This window comes from Rhea pennata, chromosome 1 (genome assembly GCF_028389875.1).
Source record: "Rhea pennata isolate bPtePen1 chromosome 1, bPtePen1.pri, whole genome shotgun sequence".
NCBI classification, from domain to species: Eukaryota; Metazoa; Chordata; class Aves; order Rheiformes; family Rheidae; genus Rhea; species Rhea pennata.
The window spans coordinates 16,319,347-16,335,860 of NC_084663.1; the positions used below are offsets into that span (position 1 = coordinate 16,319,347).

The 16,514-nt window shown below is 40.5% G+C and overlaps 1 protein-coding gene across 1 annotated transcript in view; it reads left to right on the forward strand.

Moving 5' to 3' along the window:
- The window catches only part of SLC2A13 (solute carrier family 2 member 13), a 152,918-nt gene that overhangs the window by 116,459 nt on the left and 19,945 nt on the right, over positions 1-16,514 (forward strand). The window contains exon 7 of the mRNA XM_062582483.1: positions 8,048-8,173. Within this exon, the coding sequence (XP_062438467.1) occupies positions 8,048-8,173 (126 nt within the window). The remainder of the gene's footprint in view (positions 1-8,047; positions 8,174-16,514) is intronic.

A 16,514-nucleotide genomic window follows, 5' to 3' on the forward strand; every position in this document is an offset into this window, starting at 1 on the left:
TCTGTGTTGCACAGTTTCAAGTATAATTCAGGATGCTACTGTGCTGGAGCTGGATACATGGAGAAAAAAATCATCTAAGACAAGAGATAATTGACGTCTATGTACAAGTAGATCAGGACACTTTTAGTACAGTATTAGCATTCCAGCAATCTGCTGTGAGGATGTTTATAGTAGAGATGTAGCTATGATGGTATAAGCATTTAAGCAAAGCAAGATTTGTAGAGAGAGTAGTTTCCTTTATTGCGCTGTTATAGGTAGGAAAAATAGATGAGCCTTTGGGTTCTCTTCAGATCGGGAACAGAAGTATCAAACATCAATCAAAGATTGAGAACAGTTGCTCTAAGTTTAAGTTATGTTACTCTAGGCATACTAATCTTTGGAAAGGAGAGTTTTAAGGAAAGTTTTGAAGTGAACTGCTGTATTTATATGTGGCTGGCATACCGAGAGGGATTCAGTACTGGTCTGGAGAGACCTAGGAGAGGTCAGAACAGTCTCAGTGGACTCTGTGGAAGAGGAGCCTGTTTTGGAGATGACAAAGATGTGATGATCGTATTTGAATGTAACAAATTTAGATCTGGTAAAATAACTGCATGATAAATAATAGAACCGTAGGTAGAGTGTGAGTACTGTGATTGGAAATGGTAGCTTTCCGTTATGGGCATCACTGATTGGATACATGCCTTATCTAACTGACTAGTAGTAGATCTTGGCAAGTAAGCTGCTGAAGTTTGGTTGCTTTTAACAGCAGGAAAGTGGTATTGAAGTCCCAACAGGTTCTTCCACTTCTCTATTAAATATTTAATTATATTTTCTATATCCCAGATAAGACACCCTAAAGTAATATCTTGCAGTTCCCAGGCTTTCTAACCACTTCAGCAACCTTCATCTAGTAATATTTAGCCAGACGTTACTGTCAAGACTTAGGTTACCTTTTGGGAGCAATACGGGAATCATCAGAAATACAGTGAAGTATTTGATCTCATGCCAGAGGTGCAGTGAAGCATGTGTAAACTGCAGAAGGCCTCAGACAAGAATCAGGCAGTTTTAAACAAGGATCTAGCACATAACTAAAATGGTATTTCTATGTATAAAAATGAAGATAGCCATTTACCCAAAAAAAAAAAAACCAAAAAAAAAAAAAACAAAAAAAAAAAAACAACAAACCCTCTTAATTGGGTAGATGGCTGGGAGCCTAAAGGCATCGATGTCCTCCTTTAGAAATAGAGTTGGTAAATTTACTGTTACACTTGTCCAAAGGTCCCTTGCTTTTTCTGAGTTGGCTGTCTTGGCCGTTTTTCCTGTTTGTATTCATCAGCTGACAAATTAGGCCTTTCCCTGGTGAAGTCCAGCTGGGTAGGCATGCTCTTACCAATGAGGCTGAACGCAGCTATCCTGGCCATTTTCATGCAGTTATGGCTGGAGGAAGAGGCGTTCTCTATGGCGTGTATGAAAATAGAAGCACAAAACCAAGGAAACCTGGATTCCAGTCTCTTCTGTTCCTGTAGGGAACTGGAAACAACAGCCCCACAATCTGAAGGAGGTTTGCATTATAGGCAGTGCTGATACGTTCTGCACCCCCGGTTATAACGAAATGAATGCAAGATTCAAAAGGAGAGAAAGCAAAATGGCATTTTAACTCGTTGGCAAGGCAGCGTATTTGGGAAGCGAAGGCAGAGGGTTCTGGGGACTGCGTGTACCTTTAGAACAAGTTGTCGGTGCGTGAAGGGCGTAAGCAAAGCTGAGAGCAAAGGGCGAAGATGAGGGCATGCTAGGTAAGGTCGCAGATCCATCTAGCCTGGCATCCTGTTTGCACCAGAGACAAATAGCAAGCTGGGAAGAGCAGCAAACACAACAATCATAAAATGATGTTCTCTTCTAGGCTCCAGTGAACTGCAGCTTTTGTCATCTCTTGGTGTTTGAAAATCCTGAGCGTTTCCTGTCTAAGATGCTTTTTAGGGTTTCTGCCCTTTTATGAGGAGAACCTTGTTAAGGAGAATGAATATTTGCACCATGCAGAGCAGGAGCAGTGGGTTCAACAAGCCCACAACAGCCAGACAGACTCTGGAGGTGACAGTGAGGCAGGGTGGCAGCAACCTTTTGCCTGTTGTGAATGTATCAGATTTTTATGTATCACTGGCTTGCTTACACAGAGTGATTCTGCAGCACATGCTTAATGAGACTGATGAATCTAAAACAAGTGGAAAAGAGAATATCTCTAAGAAACATCCGTATTTCTGAAATGTTTTGTTACTCTGAGAAGCTGCCTGTGTGGTAGATGTGTTACATAATGAGAAAGAACTATATAGTCCAGAACATATTATCAAGATAAGTTTGTATTTTCCTAGCTGGATTCTGGTTTTATAGTTAGATAAAAGAATACAAAAGACAAAGGTGAAAGTTGCTAAAAATGCAGCAGAACAGAAACCTCATGAAATATTTTGAGATGAGCAGTTCAGAAATTGAGGTTCAGATTGAGAAAGATAAAATAATCTATCAAAAAGAGAAATGAGACCTGCAGAACAAGGGCACGGGGCAAAGGTCTTTTATTGCAAAATCACTCAGCAAAAGATGGCAAGGTACAATTTGCAGCTTAAATTAAAAGACTCCTGAGAATTGTAGGGAAGTCATACTTACAAGGTCATCTTACAAATCTAAAGCACAAAATATAATGACAAGTGGAGTATTCTGTGCAGTAGAGAAGAAGCATGGAAAGAAGCAATTGCAGAACTTGTACTGGTGTTTCGATGGTCGCTTTAGCAGAACAGAGAATTTATTCACTCTAAATAGAGACCTCTGTCTCTAAAGAACTACACTAAAGAAAAACAAAAACCATAATTTCAGTATCAAGAAAAAAACTAATTAGCTAGCCAGTTAAGAATAATATTTATATACTTTAAATTCCCTGTGGAAGAAGAATGCACTGTGATCTTTGAGATCAATCTCCAACCTTAGGAACAGTTCATAAGGCAAGCTGCTGCAGGGCAGAACATCCTGTAAGCTGATGGTGCTCAGACCAACAAGAAATTGCTAGCAAGGGACCTTGCTAGAGAGGAGGTAGCACTATTAGGTTTTCTAGGCTCTAGATATTCCCATCTGATCAGATGAAAGGGACATGAGAGCACGGAGGCCTCAGCTGAGTTGGGAGAATCAGAATTGCAGGTTTGGGGATGTCAAGACTCAGAACTCTCCATGCGCTTATCAGCAAATGTGCTCTGACAATGTGGCAGGATCTGAGAAATCCCACTCCACTGCTGTTTCCAATAGATTGAGGAGTCGAGGTAGTGAGACACTTCTGGCTACTGAGACACTGTCCACATCTGTGGGCATACCCACCCGGGCTGCAGTGAAGCTGGACATCTTTGGACATCTGGAGTCTCATATTGCTTGTTCTGTGTTTGCTGGTATTCTGCTACATAGGGTGAAGCATCTGAAGTCTAGAGATCACCTTCTTGCTGGGTTGCCTAGGAACCTGGCTTGTAAGCAACCAGGAAACTAGGCAAATTATAAAACTTTCTGCTGTAATGCTGTCTGGTTTCATCAAAATCAGATCATCTCTGCCAAATATTTTAATCTTGATGAATTGTCAGTCTCTGATTTAGAACTGTTCTGTCTGAGAATTTTCAACTAGCTTTCCACTGAGGAGCCTGTTTCCAAGATGCTATCTCATATCCTTAGCACAGAGATAAATGTTTCATGGCAAAATACAGGAAACACATTTCCCTTGTATGATTGGATGCAAATTTCCTTCTTAACATAGTCACCCTGGGGAGAGCTTTTAAAGCTGTGACTGCTCTACGGGGTAGATTTGAATGAGTATCGGTGTTCCTGACGATTCATTATTCTGTCATATATCTGGGTAGAGCTGACAAGAGTGTATGTTGCAGGACAGGAGGGAGATCTGTAGTGGATAGTTTAAATGTCAATAAGCATTACAGTGTGCATTTCTTTTCCTCGTATATTGTGTGTCCTGATTTACCTACATCACAACGAGCAGGTAAGAATACATGGTTACGTTCGGATTGTGTAAATATTTCTTATTTAGCGAGTAATAATGGAGCTGGAGTGAAGCATAGGCCTGCAGCTCTGATGTATATTTTATTTCCACTTTAACCTTTTGAGGGAGAAATTCAGAATAAACTGTTTCAGCATATTTTTAAAAAAAATTTATATTCTTCTCTTCAAAAAAAATCTTTCCTACTTCTTTCAGCCTGTCTTCACTAACTATTATTAACTGGTACAGACTTTTTTAACAGTTTGGGGAAATAGTTGTAACATGTATATGGTGGTGTTTTGGAGGAAAAAAAACATTGGTCCTTATATCAGAAAAAGTGATGAGTGTCTACTTTGTTGAAGTCAACATAAAAATTTGTTGTTGTGATAACATAGGACACATAAATGCTAGATGGTGTGAACAGCAAAACACCTATCTTAAGTCCATTGGGAGTTAGATTTGAAAGGGCTTTAAGTCTTTCTGTGTATTGAATTTTGGGGTTTTCTCTGAAATAGACTGGTCTCATCTCTGAAACCGAAGGTCAAATCTTATGGTATGAATTTGCTATATAGCTAATAATAGGAAATTCTAGCCCAACCGTAAAGAGGGGTTTTTTTAATATTTGTTATTTAACTTTTCAATCTGAAAGACAAGCATCAGGAAAGCTGTGGAAAATAACCAAGCAGTAGAAAATAACCATTTTAAATTATTTAAACTGTTATGTGTAACTGTAACCTCTGACATTTGGCACCACATGAAATCCAGCAGCCTTTATTATGTTGAAGGCCAACTGCAAGTCTGAGTTATGCATGCTCATAACTGAGGAGCAGCTGAACTAACAGCCACGTAGGTAGACTCTGGAGTCAGTAACCAAATTCCTAGATTATTTCTGGACTTGTGGATGGGAAAGGGAGGGTGGAAGGGATGGATGACTAAAAAGATACCTTCTGCTCTAGAACTGACTGGTTTCTGATACCAGTTCCAGGGGATATTATATGGAATTATGCATAAAGAGAACCCAGTAGGATGGAGTAATCAATACAGAGTTTAGTTCTGTCATTCGTGTCATGCATTCATTTTTGTGAGGACACTGACGTAGCTAATGAGGCATCCAGTCCCTGTTCTGTCCGCTGCTGGCAACAGTATAAAGATGATACTAACCATTTTGTCCACTTGTCATTTTTTTGCATTCTTGTGTCTTTCTGTTGTTCTGTCTGGTGTTGTGTACTTAACTATATTTTTGCTTGAAGTAAAGGCTGATAAGAAGAGATTTAGAAAAACTTTGAATCCTTAAAAGATTGTTTCCAAAAAATCTGAATTTTTCTTCATATTAAAAAATACATTTAAATAGATGCTCCTTCTCTGTCTTTTCTATGTTTTTACCTTCAAGTCTTAAGGGCATTATGGCCTATTGTAGTGCTCCAGATTAGCATTTAATCCATTCAAAGGTTCTTCTGAGATCTTTCTCCTCTTGCCATTTTTGATTAGCTAAAGAGAATTTGGATGGGTAAGTTTGCAAGGGACTGCTCTGGTTTCCTTTCCCAGATGTCCTTGATGATGATGTGATCGAAATTTGTTCATTAGTCATAGCTTGTCACTTGATGCCTACAGTCCTCCTTCTCTATAGTCAAAATGGTGCAGTGTTTACAAAGAGGATTATTGGCTAAAACCCACTTTATTGCATTGTATTTTGCAAATAGTGTTCATATTAAATATAATTTTCATACAGTTGACTAAAAACTCCACTACTGCACTTGATAGGCATTTGGAATAGTATTTGGAACTAGCTATGCTCTGTGCCATGATACTAAGCTGGATAATTATGCTAGCAAACATTAAAAGTTTGTTATGCCGCAACAATTGAATGGGAGGTGTTCCACAATTTGAAAATCATAAATTAGCATCCTGTTTAGCAAACAAAAGATTGTTTGATCAGAAGATCTTGCATTTTTTAGTTATTTTTAATATCATTATTACATACTTACACACAGTTGAGATTTATAAAAATATGTTTTATTCCTCTCCACTCTTTTGTTCCTCTCAATTGTTGCTGTCCTTTGTTGTATTAATATTAATTAGCAACATGTCATTAAGACTCTCCAATGTAATATTTGAATTGTCCTTTCCTTTCATAATTGATAACAGCAAGGTTATAATTTTTTCATCCATGCTTGCAACTTCCAGGTGAAATTTTATTTGATTGACTTCTCCCTGAAACTTTTGTTTCATCTCCTCTGTCTGTACAAATATTTTTTACAGTTTATATCTCTAGTAAAAGTTATCTGAATTATTGCAGTTTTCCAGCTGAAAAGCTGTTCAAACCTGTCAGTTGTGCAAGAGAAAGGCATCCTTAAATATATTTAGTTTCTAAAAAGTAGACAACCTGGAAATTCTGCAGTAATTTTATAATTTAGAATGTATCCATTAATGAAGAGCAAAAATCTATGAAAAGTTTCTACTTCAAGAAAGTAGAAACTGCCCTACAACTTGACCTCATCACAGTACATTTAGAAACATTTTAGTAAGAAAAGTGTGAATGACTGGATTTTTAAACAAGTGCTTCCTGACTTTTTAAATCCACATAATCAGCTTTATTGATTTAAATTCTTGGGAATTTGTTATACAGTTAGTTTTGCTCATAATAATACAGAATTATAAGCAGATTATTTCTTCATTCACTGAGACATTGTTGTGATAAAGATACACATTCAGAATAAGATTATTTCCTTGGTTTTGTTTGTTACAGGGATAAATGTCAAAGATGTTTTGGTCACAATATTACATTGTGAAGTTTAATTTTAATTTGAAATTTCCAGATTTACTCCATTTTTTTTTTAGTTTCTTGCTCCCTTATTTTTAACTTGTAAAGCAAGCCTTTAGTGTATATCCAGGAGCTATATTGATGAGAATGCATTTCTGAATCTTAGATGACTTCTGGGGAAGATAAACACCCAGATAGGTTAACAACAGTAGCAATGCTCTTGAGACTATGAGATCTAGGGAAGTTTGTGCCAGAAACTTTCAGAACAGTTGTACTGTATGAAGAGTTTGGGAATGCTTCTGTAGCTTATGTTCCCAAATTCCACTGAGTTTGTTCTTAGAGGCAGGTTTTTAGTTTGGGCTTGACCCTGAGCGAAGTGGGTCTATAGTTCTGTGGGTATCCGGGTTTCCAGCAGAGCTGGTGGGCAGATAGCCAGTTGAGTCTCGAGGAGAGTTAGTTAACCCTCAAGCAGACAGTTATGATTTCATCATCTGAGTAACTCTCATGCCTGTCTTGAGCATCCTTTGATTTCCTAAGTGAGAGCACCTCTTGCTCTTTGAGATTCCTAAGGGAATCTGAGACATCTCTGTGGAGCTGACAGGGATGACACCAGTATGATTTGCAAGAGCCCCATGCTCTCTGCAGCAAGTTGTGGAGGGCAAGCAGGGCATTCCTGTGCTCTGGATGCCTCCATGTCAGGCAGCTGGCTTGCACATGGACACATGTGGTGTCGTAATCTCGAACTGAATCCCACATCCACCACGTGCTCAAATCCTGGTTGGGCACTGTTTCTGTATGGTTCTTTCTGTCTAACCCCAATCTTTCTTTGTTTCTTAATCAAAATTCATTCCATGGGTGAAGGCTCCTGCAGACTGATCAGGAATCACTAGGAGATGTGCAAGTGATCCCACTCCTATACCAAAATGTGGTACAGAAAAAGGAAAATGATATGCTTGTGTGTGTTTGTCCAGGACTGCTCAGAATGCAATTTTCTATGTGAATGTTACAGTTCATAGACAAATTATGAAAGAAAAGTCCCTCCAAGGCTATTAGATATGAAGACATATTTCTGGTTCTGGAAGATGTTTCCTCAGGAGTGCTGGGGAAATACCAGAGAAATAGCCATCCCACAGTTGCTCTGTCTTTGTATTCTGTTTTGGAGAATTTCTCTTGTCTTGTATCTAACACTGACAACTTGACTATGCCCATTCTAAGCATGATTAAATGATGCCATTGTTTTTGACATGAACAAATAAATAAGATGTTGCTTATGTCCTTATTTATTTCCTTTTCAGTTATTGTAATGGATGTATGTTAGATCCAGACTGTGGTCTCTGCTACAAATTGAATAAATCGGGTGTTGTTGAGTCCTCATGTATTCCTGTTGATAAGGATTCTACAATGAAAGCAGCTTGGGGCAGGTATGTTACTTTTCAGGATTTTATGGTCTTAAGCTTTGCTAATGGTTGATTTTTGTTGTTGAGGACACTTTTGCTTTTACATAAAATGCTGCTACTGAGATATTACAAAAAAAACTTATTGCTGGAAAAAATGGAAAATTAAATTCTAGCAAACATTCTAAAGAAAAGCCTCTCATGGTGTGTGCACACACTTCTGTGTAATCTACCAATTAGAATGTATGGCAAAAGTACACCACCAGTTAGGAAAATAAATTTTTCCTTGTTGCATTTGTTCATTTGAGGTGGCTTATTCCCTAGATTCCCCCTTTATGCCCTCCAAATTATTTTTCTTTTTAAATGCTTTAATTAAAACAGGTTTTGAATATTAGCCTATTAAAGAAACCTAATTGCTCACTGAAGAATCTAAAATGAAAAAAATCTAAAAAGTTTAAAATATCAGAAACATGGTTTGCAGCCACAGATTTCTATGTTGCTCTGCTTAGAAGTGATGTCATGGTATACTTTGCACTTGGTGTATTAAGTTGTATGCATTCATAGATATAAAAGTCCCAGTGTAACTCCAGAATGCCTCTTTTTCTTAGGTAGTGTAATATTTCCCTGAACTTGGAATGAACTATACCACACGTGCAGCATGAAATATTCAGGAAACATGCAAAGGTTTGGGAGATTGTTGGGGCGGGGGAATGAAGAGGAGATGCTGAAGTTTTGCATGCATTTCTCAGAAGTTAAAGCCGAGTGCTTTAGTGGCAGTGAGTCATATTGAACAGAGTTTGGAAGGTATGGAAGTATCAATTAATTATAAAATGGTTAATATAAAATGACGCTAAAATTGCCCCCCTTTTGATTTCACTGCTATTAACATGCCTAGTCCTGTAGATCTTTCCAGATGCAGAAGAGAATAGCATAGTTCCTTTGTAACCTGATTTTAAAAGTACTACAATCATTTTTTGACTGTTAAGGTTTGTTAATAAATAACTGGGGACTACAAAATCTCATCCTTTCTGCCTGTTCTCTGACTGTCTTCCACTGCACACTATCCCACCCACATACCTTGCTTATTAGCTAATACTCCAATGTGCTCTGCAGCACTTGGAGTCTCAATACTCCTACTTGTCAGATAACATATCTGTCTTTGTATTCTAAATCAACATTTGTTTCATATATGCTGTTGTTTTACGTACCATTTCTGTAGTTAGGAAAATTGTAAAAGCATGCAGTAAGACATAAATAGAAACATAAGCTTGTTATGGGTGAGTGAGAGATAAGTCAAACTTTATTTATTAGGCAGTTTTCTTGTATAACATATAGTAAATGTGGGCATCAGTAATTCTTTTATATTTATGATTTGTTCTTACATAGCACTCCTTGCTGTATAGACTATTGGGGAAAATTAGATAGGAAAGAAGATATTTTTCCATTCCATATTTGTTCAATACCGCCTTCACAATTTTTTCACCAGAAAATGAAGCATCTTCCAATATGTTTTATAGGCAGTTGTTAAAACGAAAATCCTGACACAAAAAAAGAAAACCAATGGAACAGCTGGGCATTTCTTTTTCCAAAGATTATATGTTTATCCCCAGTTCTAGTGTTTTTCATTAATTGCTAAACTTGTCTCCACCTTGTCTGTGTAACCAGGAGGTCTTCCACAGCTGGTCCTTCAGGCTGTGAGGTGGTATCTTCTGTTCCAGTGCCTATGGAACAGGCATGCATTTCACCTCCTCCTCCTCACAGGGAGCTGTATTTCTGCATAAGGATCTGGAGGGAATGCCTGTGGATTTTGGATTTCCTCTCCAAGCACAGTGAAAATTGCACGGTTACATTTCCAGCTGTTGCTCAGAGCCATCGGAATCTCTCATGTCTTTCTGCCAGCGCACTGAGAACAAGTGCCTGAGACAAACTAAGAGCACTGCTGAAGAAATTATGTTTGTGCTTGTGCTTGAAATTGCGTCCTTTCATTTCACAAAGTTACTTTGTCAGGGACTAGATTTACAGTGGCAATTATTTAAAAAATACATAGCATTTTTACAATGGGAAACTAGTTTAATAATCTGAAAGGTGACTGTGACCTGTGAACATCTAATAACTATAAATTATCACCTGTAACCTCTTTGTAATTTGTGTGTATTCCAATGGTTTAAAGATGTCCAGGGTTGCCTGAATGGATTAAAGCCTCCACAGTTACCGTGGCCTCATCTGTTCCTACTGTTTTGCCAGAAACCTTGCTCAGGAGGAGGAGGGAGACGTGGGCTATTTGTCGGGGACTTGTTAGACCTCAGTTTGCCTGGGCGGTGGCAAAAGCAGCAGCTCTGCTAGCTTGCCTGGTACAAGAGATTCAGAGGAAGGCCTTCTGCTGCGCTCAGATTGGCAGTGCGGTGCGGTGCGTTTCCCTGCTTCCAGCTTTGTAGTTTGTCTGTGGCCTCCGTGCTGGGAAGACGGGCGCTGCAGCCATGCCCTGGTGCGTACGGCCCCGTCCCGGGGTGTGTCTGCCGCCTCCGAGCTCTGCAGCCGCCTTAACCCCACCTGCTCTGACGTCTGTCGGGGCCTCTCTGCTCCTGATGCGAACCCACCAGCAAGGTGAGACACCCTTAAAAGCACCGGTAAGAAGGTCTGGTTGTACTTAAAGCTCTCTGCAGCCTCACAAGCTGACGTAGCTCCTCCGTTTATATATTTCTAGCTTTGCACTGTTCACATTGATCCCAAGGTATTTGATAACACTGACATAACAGGGAGTGTTTTGACTGTTATCATAAAATACTGTGATGTATTTTCATTTGTAAGAGGCTTCCCAAATGCCAGCCTTGTATACTAGACAGCACCTCTATGTTTATAGTTAATCGTATTTATTCACAGCTACAGTGTGCTCTAAATTGGGAAGTTGCGGGTAGTGGAGGAAAGAAAGCAGAGATTTTGGTCTCTTGTGGCTGCCAGCGAGGGTGTTTATAGTGCAATGGTTGTCATAGAAACCTGGGGAGACAATTAGACTGTCCAAATGTTTTTCAGGAAGAATATAGCATTTTGGTTCTTTCAAACATATAGAGGACTCTATGGCCAGCAGTGGCCCCGGCGGGAGGGAGAGCATATGGGAAATAGGGTAAGAATAAATGTAACCAAGTCCCAGTCAGGCCTTGAACAGCATGGATAATGTGCGATGTGGTTGGTGATGTGGGTAACACACCTGTGTTTGTGTGGAATCGTACAGGCAAGACAAAGAATAGAGATTTCTTATTTCACCAGTTATATAAGCCTGACTCTCATACGGGAGTGTCTTGTTTAATATACTGGCACAGTCAGTACTTTGCAGCCCATGATATTAATGAATTGATCAGCAAAGCACCTGTTGATTTGCAAGTATTACTGCTTCCAGCTCTGTCCCAGGAGCATATAAAGGATGGTTTCAGGGCAGTTGGCAAGAATATTCTTAAGCTGATCACTTTGTAGTAAAAGAAGAAAGAAGAAGAGCTGAATCCTCTTTCGCAGCACAGTTGGAGGGTTCTGTGTTGGGACTGTGCATTTGCCAAGATTTAGGACAGTTTTGCATTTAGCAGTAGTGGAGACAGGCAGGCAGTTCTGTGCTCTTCACAGAGCCTGAGGCTGGTGAGAACATCTGGTCCAACCCCTCTGCTCAAGCAGCATGATTTGGAGCAGGTTGTCAAGGACTGTATTGAGTTGGGTTTTCAATATCTACAGTCTCTCTGGGCAACCCGTTCTAGTGTTCAACCACCCTTACGGTGAAGAAATGTTTTCTTATGTTCGGATGAAATTTATGGTGTTTCAATTTCTGCCTCCTGTCCTGTCATTGGGCATCACTGAGAAGAGTCCAGCTCTGTCTTCTTTACATCCTCTATCAGATATTTATACACATTGATAAGATCCCCACCCTGAGCCTTCTCTTCTCCAAGCTAAGTGTCCCAGCTCTTGCAATCTCTCCTCATTGCTTCAGTCCCTTAATCACTCCAGTAAGTCCATGCTTCTGTTATACTGGGGAGCCCAGCACTGAACACAATACTCCAGATGTGGCTTCACCAGTGCTGAGCAGAAGGGAAGCATCACCTCCCTCGACCTGCTGAAAACACTCTTCCTAGTGAAGCCCAGGAAACTGTTGACCTTCTTTGCTACAAGGGTGCATTGCTGGCTCATGACAGGCTTGTTTTACTGGGCTTTCTCTGCATGACGCTTCTCTGCAAAGCTGTTCTGCGGCTGGTCAGCCCCCAGGCTGCACTCACGTATGACATTATTCATCCCCACGTGCAGGACATGGCATTTCTCTTTATTGACTCCCCTGAGGCTCCTCTTTCCCCATTTCTCAAGCCTATTGAGGTGCCTCTGGATAACAGTGCAACCACTTGCTGCAGAAGCCACTGCCCCCAATTTTGTACCATCTGCAAACTTGCTGAAGGTGCACTCTGTCCCATCATCCAGGTCATTACTGAAGATGTTAAACAGTATTGACACCAGTATCGACCCTTGGAATACTCCAGTAGTGACTGGTGTCCTGCTGGACCTCTTGCTGCTGATCACAAACCGTATGAGCCTGTTGGTTCAGGCAGTTTTCAACGCATGTCACTAACCACTTATTTAGCTTAGAAAACAGTGTCAAAAGCCTTACTGAAGTCAAGACAAACCACATCCACTGTTCTTCCCTCATTGACCAAGCCGATCATCTGATCATAGAAGGCTACTATATTGGTTAAGCTTGTTTTTCCCATTCTAAATCCATGCTGACTACTCCCAGTCATCATCTTGTCCTTCACATGTCTGGAAATGGTATTCAGGATTAGTTGCTCTATTACCTCCCTGGGGATGGAGGCAGGACTGACTGTAGTTTCCTGGATCCTCCTTCTTGCCCTTCTTAAAAATAGGGATTACATCTGCTGTCTTCCAGTCCTCAGGAACCTCTCCTAATTTTCATGGTATCTCAGAGATCATAGAGATCCTGATTTCCACTTTGTAAACCCAAGATGACTTCTCCTGATCACCTTTCTGTCCCTTGTAGGTCTGGAAATAGTATCCAGGTTTAGTTAATTTCCCAGGGATCCAGGTGAGATCAAGCCTACAGTTCCCCAGTTCCTCCTTTCCATTTTTAAAGATGGGGTGATATTTGCTGTTGTCCAGTCCTCAGGAACCTCTCCTGATTGCCATGATCATAGACAGTGGCCTTGCAGTGACATCAGTCAGCTCCCTCAACACTCATGGGTGCATCCTGTCAGGACCCATGGACTTGTGTATCTCCAGTTTGTTTAAGAGTTCTTCATAACCCAATCCTCCTCTACCAAGGGTAAGTCTTCCTTTTTCCAGACTTCCTCTCTGGTCAGAGGGATTCCTGGAGGCTGGTTTTGCCAGTAAAGACCGAGGCAAGGAAGGCATTCAGTACCTCTGCCTTTTGTGTCCTGTGTTGCCAGGGCCCCTGCCCTATTTAGTGGTGGGCCCACATTTTTCCTAGCCTTCCTTTTGCTACTTATGTCCTTGTAGAAGCCTTTCTCACTGTCCTTCATGTGCCTTGCCAATTCCAACTCCAGATGGGCTTTACCCCATCCCTACATGCTCAGACAGTGTCTCTATATTTCTCCTGGGTCACCTGTCCCTGCTTCCACCTCTTGTATGCTTCCTTTTTATGCTTGAGTTTAGTCAGGAGCTCCTTGTTCCCCTGTGCAGAGGTCCTGCCACTTTTGTTTGATTTCCTGCTTGTTGGGAAGGACCATTCTTGAGCTTGGAGAAGGTGATCCTCGAATACCACTCAGCTCTCTTGGACTCCTCTTCCATCCACGGCTGTATGCCATGGGACTCTTCCAAGCAGGTCCCTAAACAGGCCAAGGTCTTTTCTTGAAGTCCAGGGTTGTGACCCTGCTTTTCACCCTGCTCCATCCTTGCAGGATCCTGCGCTCCACCATCTTGTGGTGGCTGCAGCCAAGGCTGTCCCCAACTTTCACATCTCTGGCCAGTTCTTCCTTGTTTGTAAGTATGAGATACAGCAGAACACCTCCCCTCCTCAGATTCTTGACAACCTGTGTGAGGAAATTGTTATCAATACACTCCAGAAACACCTTGGATTGCATTTTCCCTGGTGTGTTGTCCTTCCTGCAGAGATACTAGGGTGGTTAAAGTCCTCCATGAGGACCATGGCCTGTGAACGTGAAGCTTCTTTCAATTGTCTGAAGAAAACCTTGTCAACTACTTCTTCCCAGTCAGGTGGTCTATAGCAGACACCCACTGCAATGTCTTCCTGCTAATCCTGACCCATTAGAGAGGCACCCCAGCATGCTGTCTTCCTAGATAGGGTATGAGAGCTTTCCCTGTAATGTGGTCTCATAAGCACTTTCCTATTTACATGCGTATGCTTGGGTTGATTCTACTTCAGCCCTGTCTTCTTTTGATTAAACAATTTCTTAATAAACATTGAATTATAAAATTCCCACAAAGTTGTTAAATGACATTATATCAGTTTCAAGATGGGAATACAATGGAAAAATTACAGTATAAAGCTTAGGTGTCATGACAGAGATCACAGGCAGAGTCACTTTCATCATTAGAAATGAATGTGGAGGTGATTCGTTTCAATTTTGTGCTTCCGTAGCGTTCAATGAAATCTAGCTTTTCCCACAACTGCTATTACTCCCACAGTACTCTTGGAAACCTTGAAATTTCTGTCAGTGCAATTGCAATAACTATAAAGGCCAGCCCAGAATACTTCAGGAGAAACTTTAAATTCCTTTAATATCTTACAGTTGAAAGAATAACTGCAGGGAAAGGAGCTACTAATGGTACCTTGACCTGACATTAACCTTGACGTGACTGTATCGTCAAGACCGCAGTAGGCCTACAGCCGTGAGGTAAAAGGCTCTCAGGAGTGACTCTGAGCAATCACCCTTTGAGAGAAAGATGTTGAATTTATACAGTAAACAATTATGGAGAAACACTAGCATCATCTGCAAATCAGAGGCAAGCCCCGAAGTCATCCTGTCCACAAAATTAGCTGGCAGGTCTCCGCAATCCCCTGAGGAGCCCAGCTGGGAACAGAAATCTATAAAGGAAGAGGAGCAGAGTGATAGGTTTTCCTCAGCGTTTTTATTAACTTTATTAGAGGAACGTCTTCCTACCCCAGGATTTTAATGATTCATGGAAAATCCTGCTCTCAGTAAAGCTCTTAGATAGTGCCACGTGCCTGTCCGTATATCCACCTTCGTTTCCTGAAGACTGTCTCAGAAACGCCTTCTGAGGGCAATGGGGTCTAATGGGGCATGGGCCGCGTGCGGGAGCAGGTGAGGCACGCAGCTGAGCCCAGGTTCCTGGTTCAGGAGAGTTTCTACCGCGGGAATGAGCCTCCCGAGCTCAGCGTTTATGCCTTGGGCCCCGGCTGGAGTCCAGTGGCTTGTTAGCTGGATTCTCCGCCAGCAGTCTGGTTTGTGTCCTGCTGGGGACGTGCCAGCTTCTGTCAGAGCCTTGTAAATATTCTGGAGAATTTTAAATTCAAACAGTGCTCTCTGTTGACTAATACATAGTGGATGAGACTGTTAAAAACAACCAGGAAACTTTTTCTTCTCAGTACCATGAGATTTTTCTAAAAATGTCAGGTTTCTTTTGCTGCTTGTAAATGCAGAGAAGGACATAAAAAAGTTAATTATACTTCAGTTTTATTGGCTACTATCTTATAAAGATGCTTTTGCAATATGATAAATACATTTATAAAAGTTGCCATTTATTCTTTATTAATACCAAAAAATGTATGTGCATATTCACACATTTAAAGACTGAAGATCTCTTTTCAGTGCTTCGTGGGTATGGATACACAAATCGTTCTTGTTATCATGGAAAGGCTAGCGCCAGAGCCGTGTTCCCAGAATGAAATACTTTTCTGTTCACATGTAGACATTGCTTGTTTTGTAACGTGGGTAGTATCGGTGAAAGATTTTATTACTGGAATGAATACCTGGAATCTTTCTACAAGGGTCTATGTTGAAAAGAGCTGCTAGATTCACCAGCAGTTAAAAAAGAAACTACTATTTGCTTAGTGAGTTTTCAGATCTTTACAGTTCTCACATTTGTAAAATGGAAATGTAGAACAAGGAGTAAATTGATCACAGGAAGTAGTGAGATTTACAGAATATTTATCTAAATCTGTGAGTATATTGACAGCATACAGAGGAACCTCAATCATAACCAGTAGTCTTAGCAAGATTTCTTTCAGGACAGTAATTGTAATCCTTTTGCTAAATGCTTAGTAAATTGAAATATTAATCACTACAGGAGGAACCAGAACTTAGATTTTTTTTATTTTATTTATTATTTTATTTTATATTTTATTTTATTTTTTCTAGGATCATAAGGAAAGAAAAACAGTATA